The sequence below is a fragment of the Tubulanus polymorphus genome, chromosome 5 (genome assembly GCF_964204645.1).
Source record: "Tubulanus polymorphus chromosome 5, tnTubPoly1.2, whole genome shotgun sequence".
NCBI classification, from domain to species: domain Eukaryota; kingdom Metazoa; phylum Nemertea; class Palaeonemertea; order Tubulaniformes; family Tubulanidae; genus Tubulanus; species Tubulanus polymorphus.
In genome coordinates this window covers 3,250,941-3,271,150 of record NC_134029.1, presented here as the reverse complement: position 1 = coordinate 3,271,150, position 20,210 = coordinate 3,250,941, and the positions used below count along the sequence as shown (strand labels likewise).

At 37.6% G+C, this 20,210-nt stretch overlaps 1 protein-coding gene across 3 annotated transcripts in view; it reads right to left on the bottom strand.

Annotated features, from left to right (window-relative positions):
• Nucleotides 1-2,560: 2,560 nt before the first annotated feature.
• Nucleotides 2,561-20,210, bottom strand: part of LOC141905404 (myocyte-specific enhancer factor 2A-like) — a 28,810-nt gene continuing 11,160 nt past the window's right edge. Inside the window, exons 1-9 of one of the 3 annotated variants that reach the window (XM_074794255.1) lie at nt 16,553-16,609; nt 12,675-12,787; nt 11,193-11,396; nt 8,554-8,694; nt 6,152-6,320; nt 5,586-5,779; nt 4,584-4,695; nt 3,984-4,113; nt 2,561-3,442 (exon numbers count right to left, since the gene is read on the bottom strand). In XM_074794255.1, the coding sequence (XP_074650356.1) occupies nt 3,157-3,442; nt 3,984-4,113; nt 4,584-4,695; nt 5,586-5,779; nt 6,152-6,320; nt 8,554-8,694; nt 11,193-11,396; nt 12,675-12,728 (1,290 nt within the window). In that variant the 5' untranslated portion in view covers nt 12,729-12,787; nt 16,553-16,609 and the 3' untranslated portion in view covers nt 2,561-3,156. Of the gene's footprint in view, nt 3,443-3,983; nt 4,114-4,583; nt 4,696-5,585; nt 5,780-6,151; nt 6,321-8,553; nt 8,695-11,192; nt 11,397-12,674; nt 12,788-16,552; nt 16,610-20,210 lie in introns of those variants that run through there. The other 2 variants (XM_074794254.1, XM_074794256.1) reach the window with 2 other exon arrangements.

Sequence of the window (20,210 nt, the reverse complement as noted above, 5' to 3'; positions counted from 1 at the left end):
AACGCTTCGCAGTTCAATGATTGAACCTATCTGGTGCAAATATTTACACTCGATGAGAAACTTTTTATCGAAAGACTATAAAAAACTTAAATCTAACAAAGTCATCACAAAAAAATAAAGTGAATGCACCATCTCCGTATGAAAACAATCGTCGACATTTTTCGTCCGATTTGATTTCGAGGTGAAATGTGTTCATTCATCCACAAACCCGGTGGAAAAACTACTTTTCTACTTATAGTTATATTTACACGATTGTTCAACCACAGTTTTGTGACATCGCGAATAACAAACATCACCTCAAGAGCGTAAAAACTAGTGTTGCTCGGCACCGCGCATTTTGATGCGAAAATTTCATATTCGATATGATATTCGCACTAAGGCGACCTCTATACACCATCTGCATTTATGACTTCTAGCAGAGTTTTAAGCTATAACATTATTAGGAGTACAAACAAACAAACAAACATATTTTTTTATCAAAACATTATGCGGACAACACTTTGTCATTTTATCACATGGCTTCAGTAACAACCAGGCCATGCCTTACACCCACTCACTCATCCACATACACACACACATATCAACTGATTTTATCACATAAAAATCTCATTTATACAAAACAGGGTGAGCAAATCGTAGGTTAAACAGCATTATTCTTGTCAAATAAACAGTGTTATCATTATAATAATCATAATATCAATAATAATAATATTTATGGCATTTCTATTGAATTTGATCAATATTTGTTTCCTCTGGTTGTACAAAATTTGGAGGGGAACGATATTCTTACAACAGAATCACATGGCGCGAGTCATTCAAACTGCGGAAGGAAAATTTAACTGGCGACCTCGAACAGGACAAGTATTCTAAAGCTACGTCTTCGCAAGAGTTTGAATCTCGATTTAAACATTCGATTTGACAGTTCTCAGTTTCACTCACATAGTTCAAAATAAGTAATTTCGTGAAGAGTGGTGGTACATGAACAAGTATGAGGTTATTTTAAACTAAAACACACTCAAGAATCAGCAAATACATAGCTTTAAGATACCTAAAAAAAACCTACAAATTTGCCCAGTTATAGCACACCTACGCTTATATTCACAACATACTGGTAGTGCTATTAAAGTTATCATGTATTGAGTGGGACAAACACAAAAACAGTTGCATTTAGGAAATTACAACCATTACTGAAGAAAGCTAGTGAGCTTTTGTTCTATTTACGGCGACACGTGTTCATTACGCCAACATTTCTGACACCCGAATAAAAACAACTCATTTCTCGTGAGTGACCACGTGAAAACTATTTCGAAACCGATACCAATTTTCAAACAGACTATAATAGCGGGCAAATCAAACTGATGAAAATTTGTTTATTGAATCGGTCGAACCGAATAAGGTAAATGAGATTTCCTGAGATATTTGTGGTTTCTTACTATAGACACGTTTGCTACCACCATGTTCCTTCCCAACAATCTGCTGCAAGGTTATCTCGTAGTTGGCCATAGTCAGCCATCGTTCGAAATAAACCAATGAACATTGAGAATGAAGCATTTTGTTGACATTGCCAGCCTATCAGGAATTGCGCTATTCCAACTGCCAGATTGCAAATATCAAACAGTGAATAAGGATCCGATCGAGAAAACTAATAGTGGCAATAACGGCAGAACCAAAATTAAGAGATAACTCGCAGTTTGTAGTTGGCAGCAAACAAGTTGATATAGGCAGAGATTATGTCAATTGGATTCATCGTTTTAGTACAAATCGATGTTGCTGTCTTATACATTTTAACTGGGATGAAAATGTTCCAGGATCAAATCAACGGAGCAACAATAGACTTACGAGAAGAGCAAATTCATTTGATATTCAGAATGCACAGTCCTGCTGCGCGTATAGAAATCGGCTCTCAGTCGCACGAAAACACAAATAATTCGTGTGAAAAGTTATAGACATACCTGACGTTCTTACCCGATAGGTAATTTAATGAGTAACCCCAAAAGCAAACGCGCGTCAAAATAGAAAATTGCTACGATCTTTTCATCTAATTTCTTTGTTTTTATAATATTACCTTTCGCTAGAAAATTAATCATTTTGCATAGTAACAAACTCTACTCAGTTCATAATCTATTATAAATCACCTATACGTTCATACCCCGTCAGTAATCAACATATTATTTCAGTACAGAAGTCCAGCAATCAGGAGAGCGAGAAATCATCCATATTTGTTCAGGATGGAGACATTTGAATTTCACAGAATTTGTGATACGTATGACAAGCCGCAAGACACCCAGTATATAAACGACATACACAGTGAAAATGTCAAAAACATTAACAAGCCTCAAGTTTTTTCTCTTGCCTCGGAAGAAAAAATCGGGCCCACCAAAAACTCATTATTCTAACCAGTTGTTCTAAACATGTCATGAACTGCAGTATAAACAAATCTATCTACTCGAAAGCTGAACTGTATATCTCCACTGAGTCATAGTCTATACAAATCAACCATAATAATAATTATAATAATGATAATAATAATAATAATAATATTAGTAATATACAGTGAACTTTTTAAATATACAAAATATTGGTATCAAGTTGTGTTTTCGATATACAATATAGTGGCATGGGTGCGTAGTCTGTGCGTCACCCTATTGTAGCAAAATCTTCGGTACTGCTTCAGTATGCTGACCGCAATAAGATCGCGACGTTCATATAATCTATGATCAGATCATAACAGTTGTTTATTTCGCATAATGTCGAATCGAATGTTTTAAGACATAACAATAGCAATACACAGTTCAATGTCTGGGGGTTCATAGCACAACGGGATCACCAGCTATTTGGGGCAGGAAGCGGCGAATCAGCCACTAACTCATTCAAATGATGATGGTCTCGCAAATTGAAGTCGTTATTGTCAAAGCACATTTTACTGAATATCGAACCGACTCAAACCGTTAGCCGGTTGAAAGTGGTTTGAAATTTCGACTTTTATTAGAATTTATTGAAAACGAAACACTGCATTCTATGTGCACCGCTGCAGGGGCGGCATGCTGATCAACAAACATGTCACAGTATCTATAGCATGCAAGGTCCAAAGGGTCCACTACAGTTAGTAATATGCGATGAACACATTTCGGCTCGAACCATCATCATCGAATCGCGCTAGGTCGACCAGCCCTCCGTACGTTGACGTTTCGATGACGGCCCGTCGAGCTCGTTACCGACACTTCCCACCGGCGACGGCGACGAATTATTGCTACCTAACCTGCCCGGCGACATGTGCCCGGACGCGTTCGCCGATGGCGGCCGCATAAAATGTTGATGACTAGGAGAATGTGTTTGTCTCGGAGGTGATATCGGCTCGCTTTTAATGTTGACACCAACGTGATTCGTGTTAACGCTCAATGTTGCCAGTTGTGTTACGGTCGTCGGTGGTGATAATGTCGTCCTGTAAATACAGTAAATAAATGAATCGTATTAATGCGTTTCACACCGATATATTTCACACATCGAACACGTCATCGTTTATTTAAAAACCGCACGCGTTACATCAGAATACGTTGTACACAGGGATGGACTCAGGGCGGTCTTACTAGATAACGCATAGACCCAAGAACGAACCAAGCATTCACACCTGTGAAAAATCTGCTCTAACAATCTTGGGATGAACCAATTTAGACTGATCAAAAAAACTTTTCAGGAACGAACCATTTCTTAATGCATGAATAGAAACTTTGTTAATCACAGCTTTTGCGTCTTACTAGCTGGATTAGTGATAACAGCTGATCAAAACTGCGTTTGAATGCACAGCATTGATATTAAGTTCCATTCCAGGTACGGACCAAATTAGAACCAACTAGTGATAGTGTGACTGTAGCTTATATATAAGCAGGATAAAAGTTTAATGCTCCAAGCATATTGAACACATGTTCATTATGTTCGATGAGATTCAAAGGTTTATATTAGAAAATGATAGAATAAAAACTTACTGATGATTTAATCCTGCTGATTGTACAGCCGCTGACAATGGTCCCTGGCCTGGCCATCCGCCTGCCAGTAATCCGGGAGAATTGAAGTTTCCCAAACTACTTAAATCGGCTGAATTCAACTGAAAATCACCTGGAAAAACAAAACCCAATTCAACGATAAACATACCATTTTTCAACCTTCAAACAGTGTTACATATTCCAATAGCCTTAAATACACAGAATTTTGAAAACTGAGCCCAGTTACAGGTAAAATACTAAAGGTAACTGTTGAGACTAAACCACAAATACGTAATCAATATCATAGAACTGGGTCATATGGAAAAACCCCGAAGATGGGTAGAAACATTCTACCAGAAGCATCAGCGAAACAGATATGCATTGTAAAATCTACAATATTGCTGGTGTTTCATACATAATGGGTTATATGGCCAGTTGCTTAGTTGACGCCAAGATTTAAGACCATTTTCGGACCCTTTATTGTCCCTTTAGTTGGGCCGAGAGCGTTGAGAAAGTTTGAAGTCTTACAACTGAAAGCACATGCCTGCGCTACTTAATATACTAACAGTAAGCAAAGATAAGCTGCAGTTGAGAAAAACGTACCATGAGAGAAAGTCGTAGGGAGGGCGGACGGATAGTTGCTAGTGTTGATACCTGGTGTTGCCATGGAAACCACCGGTGTGGCTAGGTTATTACTCGTGGTCCGTGGTAACGCCTGAAAAATAATTAATATCAGTCGCATATAAACAGCGAGTTCGATGTAGTTTTATGGAACAACCAGCATTTTATATTCGAAGAACAAAAGAACGTTTTTTTTTTTGCCTAAAAAATTTCATCGCAGACAGTTTTAATGATACAGTTTAAATCACGGATGATGTCTATGTGAGTTACTGTGATTTCAACGGAGAATACGTTTAATCAACGTCTATTTCAAACAGCAGTTCACTGCCGCAGCAGCTGTCATCTTCGTTTTTGTTGTTATGACAACATGCACATCGAAAAGACCTCAAAGTCAGCATATAGGACAGAGACAGAGGAAAGAGAGGGTGAGCGAGAAGAGCATAAGAGGAGAAATTGGACAGAAAAGAGAGAGATAAAGAATATTGTGAAAAAAAAAGAAAGTGGACAGAAAAGAGAGGAATGGGACAGAATGAGAAGAGGCAGTTCATCTGGTTGTCACCTCTCATTGCTTCAATGTTTCAAATTTGAAAACCCTCTTCAACCTGATGACCAACTAAATGTTTCATTACATTCTGTAAAGAAACTTGACCAAAGCTAATTTTTCAAAATTTATATCAATTCAGAATCGTAATCCAACGTATTGCGCAATGCGGAATCTGTTTTTGTAACCATGTGAACTAATGTATTTTTTGATTGAACGTATTCCCCTTTAAGAATCGCAGATCCTGATTACAAACTCTCTACCGGCCGCTTCTATCAGGTTTACAGATTACAAACTCTCTACCGGCCGCTTCTATCAGGTTTACAGACGCTATTTGAAGAGCGTTTTCTGGTAAAAAAGAATGTGCCAGAAGAGTTTCCAGAATCAGTAGAGACCGATCAAAAACCTGTTTAAATTTCGTGCATGGAGTTGTGGATACTTACATCGTCAGGGATTTCACCTCGCGTGTTTGGTATGACTACTCTCAGATTGGGCCGGCCAGTTGCTGACGCTGGCGGTGAATTACGAGAACGGTTACCTCCATTCCCACCAGGGGACGGAACACCCACAGCACCATTTGGATTGGGTGAATTTTGAGGCTGATAACCATTCGGCGAACTCAAATCAACCATTCCACCTGAAAAATACAAAAAACCATCATCAACTAAAAATCTATCGTCGTTTGTGAACATGTTGTTAAAATAATTTAAGGCGCTGCCTACTTTGCCTCGAGGCTCAACAAAAACCTTTCAGTATTTTAATTCAATTAAACAACCTCATGATACTGCATTAACTCAAGTGCAGCGATGTTATATAGAAATGAACCTCATCTAACAAACTAAAATATGAAAAACTTATGTTCAAAAAGTGCATTATCCAAAACATCGAATCTATTTATCTTATAAAACTACTAGAGATTCAGAGTTCATTTATGAAGAACTTTATTAGTTTATTTCGTCGAGTTGTTTTCATCGTTTGAACATCGTTTGAAATACAAAGTCGAGTTTACCAGTAGAACTAGGACGTGGACTAAGACTCTGTGGAAGTTGCGATTGTGGCATTAACGTAGTGGTGGATATGGTAGCGTTTTGAGCCTGCGTCACCTGGACGAACCCTCCTCCGGGTGTGTTGTGTACTGGGATTGTGACCGGCATGGAATTCGGATACTGCGGAACTGTCTGCGAACGAGAGAGAAAGAAAACATCATTACTACAGGTGACTATTGTGACAGTATTTAACTACAAGCAACTGTGACAGTATTTGTTTCGAAAACGGTGCGGAAATACCACAAAACTGATGAGAAAATCAGAAATATTAAATGCAAGCGTTAAAGCGATGAAGGAGATGAAAAAATTGCATATATGTATTGATGATTGGTGAAATGAGAAGCTAATGGCTTTTGTTTTCTGTGTAGGAGTACACCTTATGCATTAGAGTTATTAGGCATTTGTCTTAAGAAAATCTAATGCGGAGGTGTTATGGAAATAGTCACGGGTTTATGGATTGTTTTCTAGTGGAAATCAACTTTTCCACTCGAGACACAAGTTGGAGCCGCCGTTATTGGGATCAACACAGATTTTTTAGGTACTCAGTTGTCGATTTCAACCATCTAATTTTCAGCAAATGCCTTAACTCCACCCGGAGACACCCGAAGGAGAAAGGGATCAGAGCCACCCTCATTGGAATGAAAACAGTGTTTTAGTTATACGACTGATTTCAAAAATCTATACCCCCGGTATTCACATAAATTAAACCTACTGACCAAGCGGACTTTTTAGACATTTTTGACGACATAACAACCTGTTTCAAACCAATATCCGCAGGGGGTTGTAGGGAAAAACACTTCAAATAAATAATGCAATATCAGCAAATATGGAAATACAGCTAACAACGCACACAGTATAAGATGACTGCGGTAATTGAGTAATTCACTGTCATTCTAAACCCCACATACCTACAGGCAATATTTCATATACAATGTAAAATTTGATTCTGAATCATCAGTTAGAACGTATATCAAGTTATCAACAACACCCAGTAAATCAAAAGTAGCCATAGGCTTCGCATTGTGGAATATTCAGTTTAGTAGTAGCCATCTTGATAATTCATCAGGTTACAATATTGGCTCTTGAAGTCAGTCGAGGACTTAAACGTGCTTTCTATTCATCTTCATACATTCCACACGCATTATTTCATACGGATTTATTCATTCTTAAAATTGAATCGATGTCTCATTTTTACGTCTCTAAAATCTATAAAGCGTCATATTACGCAACTCGAGATGCTGAAACCAAAAAACAACATCAAATCCACCGTAAAACTTGTCAGCAGCAGCAGCAGCAGCAGCAGCAGCGGAGCAAAGGGTGGAGCCCGTACGTACGTACGTACGTATGACGATAAAAATACAATTGAATTGAATAAAAACGTACGATGACGCCAATGAAATATTTTTGAAAAACGTTCACAAACGTAAGTTTTCCTCTCGCGCATGTTCACTGCGTTAACAATATAAATATACAACTACAGACAACGCACCACCTTAATATAGATTCACCCCGCGGTGGATAATAGTTTTCAAAAGATGAAACACTCCGGTTTGTATTTACGTTTGACGTATTTTTAAAGCTCGGATTCGAATCTATCGCCATCGGCATTGTGATGGCTGCACGCCTTAAACATTTTATAAATACCGCGTGCCTCGGCGTTTATAGACGTAGTAAATAAATCTTTAAGGTTTATCGATGAAATCGTCGTAATTTGCAACGTTTTCGGAAAACGTGAACATAAATATATATACACGACAATGTCTGGTTGACTGGTGGCTTTTATATGTGTCAATTGGAAACAATTCATAAACAATCGATTCACAACAGACATCAGACTTATAGATCTACGTAGATATCATAATGCTGCGTGAAGTTGACTCATCACAACGTTTTAAATTTAGTCCGTTCTTATCTAGAGTGGACCAAGTGTTCACACTATCCGAAATTCTGTTCCTAATTGGTCCGCTCTATTTCAGAAAGGATCAATTTAGACTGACCAAAAATACCCAGGTCCGACCAAAAAGACCTAGGTCCGTAATAGATTTTATAATGGAATGTATGCGAGTAGGAGCTTTGCATCACGATGTTGTATCAAGCTGGACCAGTGATAATACCCGGTATAAAACCATGAATGAACGCTCAGCATCATTCGTGTCCATTCTAAATTTGTCTGTCCCAGGTACGGGCAAAATTAGAACGGACTTATGATGCGTAAGTTTCGAACACGGTTTTTGAATACCTCCTCTACACAGCGGCATTTCTGTAAACTTTGGGCAAAATGTCATCGAACCTCGAGTAATGCTCGCGTGTACAGTTACACATGACTGCCAATCCCTGTCGTTTACATTTTCCTTCCATTAATTACCTGCAATTGACTGCGCTGCATCATTAAGTCAAACTCCTGATTAATTTTGTTGTATTTTTCCTCGGTGCGTGGTGTAAGTACATATTGCTCTTGTTCGCCAGTTTCTGGACTGTCCGGTTTGTGTTCTTTTTTATTCAATGCCTGCAATGGGAAGAAATTGTGAAAGAATTGCCGAGTAAATACTCAGTAGTGACTAGTCACTAGTGACTAAAACTGGTTGTGATCATTCAATTCAGTCATCATTCAATTGAGTAGAAAAATTTCTACGTTAAAAATGTACAAATTCATTCATTTTTCATTGAATCACGTATTGATAAAGAAGCATATCCAAATTCCCCGAGTTTTCCAGGTTTTTTTGGCAAAAATTTCAAATTCCCTGATTTTTTTCTAGATTTTTCTGATTCCCTGAGTTCTCCAGGGTTTCCAGATCAGTGGCCACCTCGCTCTATGGCGTTTTCAGTACTTTATTCCAGTACTATATTGAAAATCTTATTTTCAGGCCTTATTGTGGTAATGCACTTTATGCGAGTTTGTCCCTATAGCAACGTATCGCGACTGGAAAATGAACATCTTAAAACTCGGGGAGTGAACTGACAGATTTTATAAATCAAATCATACGGCAGTGCATTCACAGTTGACAGTTTTAATGGTAACCTGGACAGCTATCGTAGATTATGACGTACGCACAGAGAGAGAGAGAGAGAGAGAGAGAGAGGGAGAGAGAGAGAGGGAGAGAGAGAGAGAGATGCTATTTTGACGCAAATCGACGGCTATAAATAGACGTAACTATTTACAGAATTCATGCATCGATCGAACGGATCATCGCAGGTAGATAGAAAATTGAACAAAGCCACTTTAAAATATTCTATTAGAAATGACAATGAGTTTATGGCCGCGGGACGTACATCTTAACATTCGATACAAAATCGAAAAATTTAATAAAAAATTCAGTGTGATTAACTTAACTTCACGTGCATGAAAATAATCATTTTTTGAGTCAAATTTCAAGAATCTTTTCTTATCAAATATTTCGAGGATTTGTGAAAATATCGATGAAAAAATATTGAAAACATGCAGCAGCCCAGCAGCAACAGCTTCAGCACAGCTCAACAGTAAACAAAATTATTAGATAATATATTTTGCTGATTAAGAGAAATTAAAATAAACGATGAATAAAGTAAATAAAATGATGCTGGGAAACACTACATTTTTGTATCCCATGGAATAATGTACATGGCTTCCAGATGTGAAGAAATGTACCGATTCATAGGGAAGGAATACAGTGATTTTGAGCCGAATCTGTGGCCCATATGTTCATTTCGAACGTTGGTTTTTCTACGGTTGCAATCGTCGTAGCAAGTGCACAACATTAGATTAGCCTGGCTGTAGCAGGCGGACCGATAGACTCTGCTCGATAATCAAATAACGCGCAGTGAGCACCGGTCTAAATCAATATATATTATACGTGTGTTATTGTCTATTGACTATAACCAATGGATAATTAAAGAACTACAGTAACCGCGGTCGGTCGTGACGTAGGTTTCCGCTTTTCTCAGCAATGAAATCAATGTACGATTTTTCCGACACGGTATTCCCCGATTAACTATTTTAAGTCATCAAATATGTACATCATTCTCTAGGCTGTTATTCAACGGTACATAGTACATGTAATTACTTGTTCGAAGCCGAACCGGATAAAAGGAATCGTTGGAAACGATTGTTTCGTTTCGACAGGTTTTTTACGGGTTTTCGCGGCTCGCGATAAAAAGAAAGAAAGCTCCGATACAGAAAATGATGTCGTGTCTTTTTTTATGCAAAGAGTAAAGGTCAACGAAGTAAATGTCAGCGTACGCTTATCTCCTATAACACTGCATTTCCTGTATGAGATAATACTAAAGACATAAAAGCATCAAAGTTCCCTACGATATACAGTATGCACCTCATTATTTCACGTTTCCTATATTTTTACGGCATCCTGACTCCCGACAAAAGGAGTTGCTGTCGTCATCTAGAAACTTTGCGTGTCGCGTCGAAGTCACCGTTTCAATTAACGACAAATGACCAATAATAAGAAATCAGATCATCATTCACCATCGAAGCGATAATTATCTTATCTTGAACTCGATTGTAATTATCATATCTTCATCGTTCGCTGTAGTCAGAAGTCACTGAATTTAGGTAAGTCGGTGAAAACTGCTTAATGGTCTTTAGAAAACGTATTAAAATACGTATGTCTTCTGAAGACCAAAAAGCACCTCATTCCCTTCTACAGTCAAACATGCTTAACTCGTTGTTGTCGTAAGATTGATCAGTGAGTTGACAACTTATTCAAATGACGACTTACACTTAGTGCATTTAATTGGAAATACTTAAGCGATCATGGAAGGGGGAGGGGGTACTCTTATTTCGATCGATGGAGGCCCGCGTATTCTGAAACAGTAGTAGTAGAATCAAAAAGTGACAATCAGAAGAACAGCTAGCACAGCCCCATCTTCGGAGCATCCTTTGAACGAATACTCTGATGATGGGATGACGTAAGAACCTTATATGTTGTTCTTCTGATTGGAGTTTTTTTTTTTGGTCCTATTACCAGCGTGAGACTGCTAATAGTCTATTACGATCGTGGAACGGTTTAATACCTCAATGATATCTTTATTCGTCCGACTTTCATGCGGTTCGTTATATTCGGTATATTTCAACAGCACTTTATCCATATCGGTGCTGGCGTACTGGAACAGTTTATTGGCGCTGTTGAATATGATGAGAGCGATTTCGCAGTCACACAGTACGCTCAGTTCGTACGCTTTCTTCATCAAACCGAATTTTCGTTTCGTGAACGTTACCTACAAAATCAGAGAGATCATTGAATCATAACCTGCAAAATAATTGCGTTTAACCCTTTCAGTGCAGTGTGGTATATAAATTGGTGATGGACTTTCCGCGCCTTGAAAGATGGCAAACAAATTAGTAACTAACGATACACTGCACTGTGGTGTAAATGCGCTAAAGCGACATGCTCGTTATTCAACACGCGGGGAGGGAATTTTTTAATTTTCAAATTATCCTCAGTTATGAAATCTGATCTCTGAACTGTAGTGATCATTTACTCAGGAATATATTTTGTATCTTTCAACAGGTTTTATATACAGGTATACATAAACATATTTATATATATATATATTGAGCTATTTTTCCATCTTTCGGCGAAAAAATCTCGACGCACGATAAAGACGTAAACAGGCGCTAAATGGCCATGATGGCATTCAAACGAGAGAGAGAGAGAGAGAGAGAGAGAGAGAGAGAGAGAGAGAGAGAGAGAGAGAGAGAGAAAGAACGAGGACTCGCAGCTAGAACCGCGTCTCGCAGCTAGGATCTAATCATGTATTTTTCACACATTAATATCAGACGCAGTGTCCACGACTAACGCACGTAATTAATACGGTTAATTGAAGAACATCTACGCGTTGAACACAGTTCAGCGCCCGACGGCAACGTTCATCTCGCTACGGGTAAATATATACACGGGCAATTTCATCATCTCTGCTTAAACCGCGCGTCATTCATTACTGCGACGACATGGCGATCGGTGACACCCACTCTTACCGGCGCCCGATAGCAGACGCCGCCGCTGTCATCGCCGTCATCGAGGTAAAAGATAATGGGCCAACAAATTACTTATCACTGCAGTGTCGACTCATTAGACATAGTGCACTTAACAACAGCAACGAAGAATTCATTGTTATCATCGGCAGTGACGTAAAATGATTAAATGAAAAGTGTATATACCTACGTATGTATATATATATATATTTATACACACACACGTGAAGTTACTTCATTTAAGATTGAATACTGTTATACATGTACTTTGATAAATGAGATGTCTACTTGTTATGTTGCATTAATCGTTAATTAGGGCAGCAGCAAGTGTTGATGTATCTGATATATGGCTTTGTGGTTAAAATCGTTTGTAAAATCTGATAGGAATTTTACTACGTATGATAATTTGTTCATTTAAATCGAGTCTTAATCATCCGTTTATGCTGACAGGGGTGTAGGTTGTTATGCTGGCTGGGGGGGGGGGGGGTAGGGGGTTTATGCTGGCTAGGGTGTTAGCTTACCTGACGATTCCGTTCATCGCCAATTCGGGATATCTGTATTTTCTTACGACCCATTGTGTTTAGATACAAGTATGTGGAAGCCTCTAGATATGACGTATAAAATAATCCAAAATCTGAAATGGAACACAGAGAAAAAATACATCATTCAAGTTGCTTCATTACTAGAGATACCGGTAGACCTGAAAAGCGAACAAGATCTTCAAACTGAAGCGCATAAACTTTGTTTTTTGAAAAGTCTGTATTCTAAGTTGTTGATCTTATTCAATCAATTACATCATGATTACCAATACATGTAATGATTATCGCAACAACAAAATAGCAATAGATTTCCTGGAAATTTACAAATGAAAGTTCGTCCATGACTATTGCAGAAATGAGCCAAGCGAGCATTTAATCAACTTGAGAAACCGATATCAATACGAAAACTGAATTTATTGATGCCTTGAAAAATAAAACATATTGCTCAATAGATAATATGATATGAATTATATAATATTAAGTTATTTTGGATTTGAATAAACCGATACTGATAATTGAATTCAATTGACCGGCAACCAGTCTACTAGCCCCGATACATTGATGACGTAGTACACGTCCCCTCAAAAATAATCATTGAAATTCCAGAATATCTAGACTTGACGAATATCATTAAGAGAAACCCATCATATTGAGGTAAACAACTATTGTTTTATTCTTTTTATTCTCATGTTTCGAGTGGAATCCTTCCACCCATCTTCAGAGTTTATTTCAAAATTTCATTCTTTTTCTGAATTTCGAATAAATTTCTTTTCAAATGTTTTAAAATGAACTCTGAAGATGGGAAGAAGGATTGAAATGTAGGAGAAAAATAAAGAAAAAACAATAACGGTTGTTTATAATCGATATTGCGGATTTCTCTTAATGACAACGCGTTTCATTTTTGATTTACGCGAAGGCGATTTCTACGTAAATAAAAGCAACAACACGATATCATCATCATCCCGTTTACCATTGATCTTCAAACACCAGCTACTAAAAGGTAAAATTCGTCGATTCAAGATCGTCGACTTCATCCGAAAGACAAGCGCCGAGTATATGCCGTTTTCATGTCGAGTTTATCGAACCAAACCTCGCCTCAATCAAGTGAATAGGAGCGAATCTTTATCGACCTTCACATTCAGCAAAATCCAGGGTAATTACACCATCCCATTCCGTGTCCACGCTACGTAAAAATACCTGGGACCGTCGTCTTTCTTACCGAGAACACGAAAACTTTGTCTAAGATCGAATTCGACGATGACCGATTATTTACAGATAAATGATATAAACAGCGACTGACAGCGGACACATTCAATGAATGGAGCTACAGAAAATAGAAGCAATGCCCCAAGAATAGACCTACGCCCGGTTACAAACTTTTTTTCAACTCAAGCCTTATCTGAAAATTTCAATAACCGAATGAAATGGTACAAATTTCGATATACTGTACTTACATATGTAAAATGTTCTACAAAAATAAGGTACAATCTTTTCTTTATAGGTTATTAAGGCCAGGTCATAAAAATGCTTTGATGACGTAACAGGGAGGGGATTCCTAGTCTCTGCCCAAGTATCCGTAAACCTATGGACAAAGCAGGTGAAGTGTATGAGCTCTGAGTACAGTTAATATACACGCAGCCATCAGTTTTTCACCTACAAACTGCTAGTATACAGTTAGGTAAATCTTACATGAGCGAGTGACCTTTCAGATGATTCACTACCGAGTACTGCACATGTTATCTTTACAAACAAGCCAGCTGGATGCAGACTGGTCCTGATGAGCAAGATACCAGTTGCACTACATCCATCATCTTTCCCTCAAAGAGGCTCCACATGGGAGCAGTACTGCGGGGTCTGATGAAACTGCGATGAATCAGGGTGGTGAAGTTGACAAAGTCCGCCGAGAGAGATGAAACATTGTTGAATATAGGCGTGTTGGATAATTCCGGGAAATAGACTCGGATTTTAGCGTCAACAAAAATCGTTTAGGATTCACTCTTGTGTTTGATTCATATTTCTAACTCTTATTCGCAAAAGAAGAAGAAAAGAAAACTTTGCGCTAATATTTTGGACAGCTGTTCCGACCATTAGCCCGACGCCGGATTTTTCTATAAAGCTCACTCGCCCTGGACCCTGGACGTAAGCCGCTTTATTGTTTGAAAAGAAATAACATCAAACATGACCCATTTTTCGTCAAAATAATTTCCTCGTAGTTAAGAAAACAGAAATTTGGTCAATAAATTGTCTCCATGTGTCGAATCTGGTGGCAATCAACGGACTCGAGATAATGACCACTTTTTGGCTCACAATTCACCCATCCCGGTCCTCCTCGGGTCTGAGTCATTCTTTTGTGCTCTCACCTGAATCAAATGGCTCTCACTCACTGCCGCTGATAACATTTCTTCATTTCACATTTTGAAAACCCACCCCCTGAGCAATAAAAGGACACACAGGCCCTGAAGATTAAATGAAGCCATGTTAATTTAAATAATAGCTCAGAAAACACAGATCAAAGTAAATAGAGGCTTCTGGGGTCAACTTTCGCCTTTAACAATGGGATGAAAAGTTGAAGAATTCTCAATTGAATTTTTATTGCGCTCATTCAATAGGTCTTCGTAGCTCTCGCTATATTCAGGAGTGAATCGAGGTGACGTAATCGTCACATGTTTGAAATATAAACTCACGAAATCTCAAAACCTGATAAAAGAATGCATTGTGCGATTAGTGAACAGAAGAGAAAAAGTGTGCCTTTAATCTTGTTCGCCTGTCAGCTAATAAAATTCACAAAAGAATATTACGACAAATTCTTTTAAGTTTGGACTTATTGAAATCAGGGAGGTGGGACCTGTTGAAATGTACGGGTTTTTCATGTGTATTTACTACCAGATATATGAGCCCGTAACATCCAGTATACAAGTTATATCATAGGTGTCAAAATGAATAGCATCTATATACAGCATGTATTTGTTAATTTCTAAGCTTTTTGCCTAATGGTGTTACATATATCGAAACTTTATTTCTTAGTGAAAATGGAATTTCATGTCTTGATCACGACAAAGCGATAGGTAACTACTAGCAGTGCGGTGAAATACCCTAGAGAATGCTCTGAGAAACTAATTGAAATTGAATCATGATGTGATGATAGCCATGAACATAAGACGATACTTTAGTTTTAATAACTATCTGTATGATGGAGGAGTCACGTGTACGTTTGGGCGTGTGAATGAAATCTCGACCAACCTACAGAAACAGCGTGAATCAGTTACTGATAGATTTACAAAACTTACTTAACACAAAATCACAGAAATAAGATCGTAAATTCGATTTCTCATACAATTCATGAAAAAAATAGCAAATAGCATGTATGTGAGATGAAGTGTACTCCAGCAGAAGTACTTCTACCAACTAACTGAAACTGATAGAAAATGACCGTCTTGATCGTTAGAAATATTCCGGATTTAAATCAATTGAAATCATCACAAAAGCTAGTTTACCAAACTTCGAATTAGAACATTCGTGATAAAAAAGAACATTTTTCAACGAAAACTATTTCGCATGTACCACTCCAGCAGTTACTACTATCAAATACTATAAGATGTTTATAAAGGGGCAGTCAGTCAAAAATAACCATTAGAATTCCCACCACGAGCTATAGAGAGAGAGAGAGAGAGATCCTAGTAGTCAGTTCAGTATCTACAGCTCTAAATAGAAATTTATAAAATAGAACGTCAGTGCCGGCCGCGAAGAGAAGCTAAAATCAGAACTGTCTATGCTAAAAATATGTATAAGCGCAACGGAAATAAAACGCTGTGCCACAAAATTAGAATCGGGAACAAACACAACATAGGCAGAGAACTTACCGGCAGTGACGAGAATAGAGCCTACTCAGCGGCGACTATCCAAGCATTAGAATGAGACTGACGACCGACCGACGCAGGAACCAAAACGATGTACGCAGTGCACAAGAATGCGGGCTCATCCAGGGATCCGGTGGAGAAGCTGAAGATAATTTGTTTCTCTACCTATAGCTGCTGTTATACAGTAGCTGAGAGAGAGAGAGAGGAGAGTTCTATTGCACACACTAGAGATGTTGTATGTAAGCCGACACCGACACACCAGCAACCCAGCACAAAGTTTGACGTCATCGGCAACCAACAGCATTAAAACCTCATGTCTACAGCCGCTGTCAGTAGGAATATACGGCAGTCTGGGCTAATCTTACGCTAGCCTCAGGGACAGGATCCAACCATCATTATAAAAACCAGTCAGGAAGGGAGTGGTCTGATATTTGGTAATGAATGTAGTTATTATTTCGACGGAAGCCCCCATAACGTCTTGATTATCCATTAAAAAAAAATTCAGAGCTCAGCATTTTCTCATTTTTTACTTATCTTGACAGAAGAAAAAAGATGAACTTTTCTGAACGTCGTGGAATACATTCTAAAAACACGCGTTTCGTCAGAAAGAAAGTACATTTGACTTCAAACGGCACTTTTGACTATTCTTCAATAGTAAACAATTCGATAAACACATTTCTGCAATTCATAAAAGATATTTCAATTCAAACTGCCATCGACTTTTTTTTCAGAGAATAATTATAGACTAAAAATAGATTTAATGCGTTCAGGCGTTGTAATGCGCTGGGTTAAGAATGATATAAAACATTATTAGCAGTGATTAAAATCCGTAAATATATGAATGTTTATTTATGGCACAACAGATTTTTACCCTTCAGGTGGATTTCGTCGTCGCCCGAGGATTATAACGAAGAAATGATGAATGATGGAATCTCGGTGAGTTGGGTGATCAGACCGAACTAAGCTCATTTCAGTGATAACAGCGAGGTGCGAAAGACTCCTCCCTCGGCCATTTCTATCTGAAACTTACCAGTTTGACTCATAAACAGTAAGATAAGTTCATTTTCAATATTTTGACCGACAAATATTGAACAGGATCCTGAAGTTTATGATGGCCCTGATTAAACTGAATCTTTCGAAGTTTTAATGAATGGGTTTTACACTGTTTCATGCTACCTTCTTTCTATTTCCTATTTTGTTGGTTGAAACCTCTTACGATTTCACAAAATGGCGGAAATTTCATTTAATATCAAAAGTGAAATAAAAAAATAAATTTCGAAATATCAACGGGCGTTGGTTCCATTATGAAGATTGAAAATAAAAAAGAAAGTTTTTAAACTTTAAAAACATAATTGTATACAAGCTTGATGCCTAAAATGGTGAAGTTCGAATTGTTGCAATTTGCGAAACTTAAAATTACTTAGATACAAAAATGATTACTCACAGTAACCATCGTTTGTGTGAATAAAAACTGTAATTTACATAAAAATAGATTAATGACATCAATTATTGTAAATATATACAATTTATACGCAGAATTTTCACCCAAAAATAAAAATCAAATTTCGCAATCTTTTTCCAGTGGATATTTATTTTCAGAATCGGCAAGAAGTCATGCTCTGATTGACGCCGAAATTGAAATTTACCAATTTTTTCGAAGAAAAGCAGTTTGGTTTATTGCCAAATATTGAACAAATATATTTCACGATTACGCATCGTTGGAATATCTGCGACAATGTCTAATTCGATCTGCCGGTTCCCGGGTTATAAATATATCGACTAAATTCGATAATAAATCTGAGCCAAAAATATAACACGAAAACTAAAAATATGTGTTTCTAGGCAAGTGAGGAAATCGTACCTTGAGATTGAGCGTGATGTCGGTCTATTCCTGGCGCTGTCCTTAGAGCTAATGGGCTAAGTTAGGATTCAAAGTAAATCATAATAGGGGTTTCAGTTCTCCTCATAAGGTTACCACAAATTACGCAATGTCGGATTAGACACTTCTCCACCCATATGGACAATAGAATCAGGGTTTGAGCAGCCTCCCGTGGGCAACATAACAAATGATGAGAAGGTCTTCAACTGACGACTAATTTGAAATTCACAGGCTTTTAAACTATGGCATCTATAGAGTGGAATTCAATGAAAAGAATGAGAAGCAATCTCAAAAAGTTGTTAAATTCTTGTGCAAGCCTTTGTATAAACAGGAAGGCCAATGGAGGTCTATATGGCTATAGAAGACCATAGGTTACCTGACACCTGAATATAAGAAGCCATACTCAGAGATATATACCCAAATAATTACTAATTTATCAATTAATTCTAATAGAATTAGATCTTTCCTTTTAAGACTAATGAAATGATACCGGAATGAAATACAATAACTGCCATTACAGAAGCCCTATATTCTCATGTCGAGAATCGTAATCTTACACATTATCATTAGCGAAGAAATTAGTTTAAAATTCATTTTTGCTCATTCACTAACAAAGAGTAAATCTTTGATACAAAATTATTTGCAGCACACACGTTCTAATCAAGCGCCAAGGTTTTATTCCTTTCAATTAAACATCATGGTTTTATACCGTTGAACGTCCATGCTTCCAATTAATCTTTATAAGGGGATAGGACTAAATTAAAATTTCAGGGTCTTGGTTCATAGATAGAATTACCAAAACCTCCATCTTGTGAGTGGCATTATTATGTAACTTTTCATGGATGATGCTGTATTGAAATTGACAGTGATTGGGGGGAGGTCTGAAGCTGGTTTCTGCCATGATATCACTATATAGTATCATATAGAAGATAATCAGCACCAATTCTAATGCTGACCTACATTCATTTACTCAAAGCTGATTAAAATTCAAATCTGATTAATAAGCATCATATAACACACCTGGGAAGTGCAGCCTCCCTGTACCATCTAACACCTTGGAGTAATTATCTTGTCCAGATAATTACTCCAAGATGATATCAATAAATATACGTAACAATATTTCGAAAATCCAGAAGCAAACTTTTCTAAATTGCAGTTTCAAAAACTTCCATTAAAAAAAAAACTACAGTACAGTTCATATAAAAAGGCTGTTTCCTTCGATGTATTGAAGGAGATGCGGGAAAAGTATTTTTTCCTGAACCCATTCTGGGAATCGTAGGAATGAACTGCTCCAGGAACAGGTAAATATATAATCTATTACGGCTGACTATCGTCTATATAATCATAGCATTATCTGAGCACTTGAGATTAAATTTAGACAATCAGTTTTAATATAGAATTCTAGGATCTCTATCCTCCGTGGTGGTTTTATTCTCGTTTCTGCCAGACTCTATGTGCAGTCAGTAATATACAGTAACCAGCCTTTCTGATCAACAACCGAATGGAATATTTAGATCTATACCTCGCGATGAGCAAAAAACCCCAGAAAAACGGATATGGTTAAACTGTAAGTATGTACCTAAAAAAATAATTGAACCGCATATGTAAATATGTTTGATTCGAATCTGGACAACACCGTTACAGTTTCACTGTTTGATAAATATCACATTTGAATTACACTTATAGGCCGTCTTAAATTAGGAATTCGACATAAATCATCTGCCAATAATTGAGCAGGGGCTATGTCTGTCTTAATGATTTTGAGCTATAGACACAAGTCTA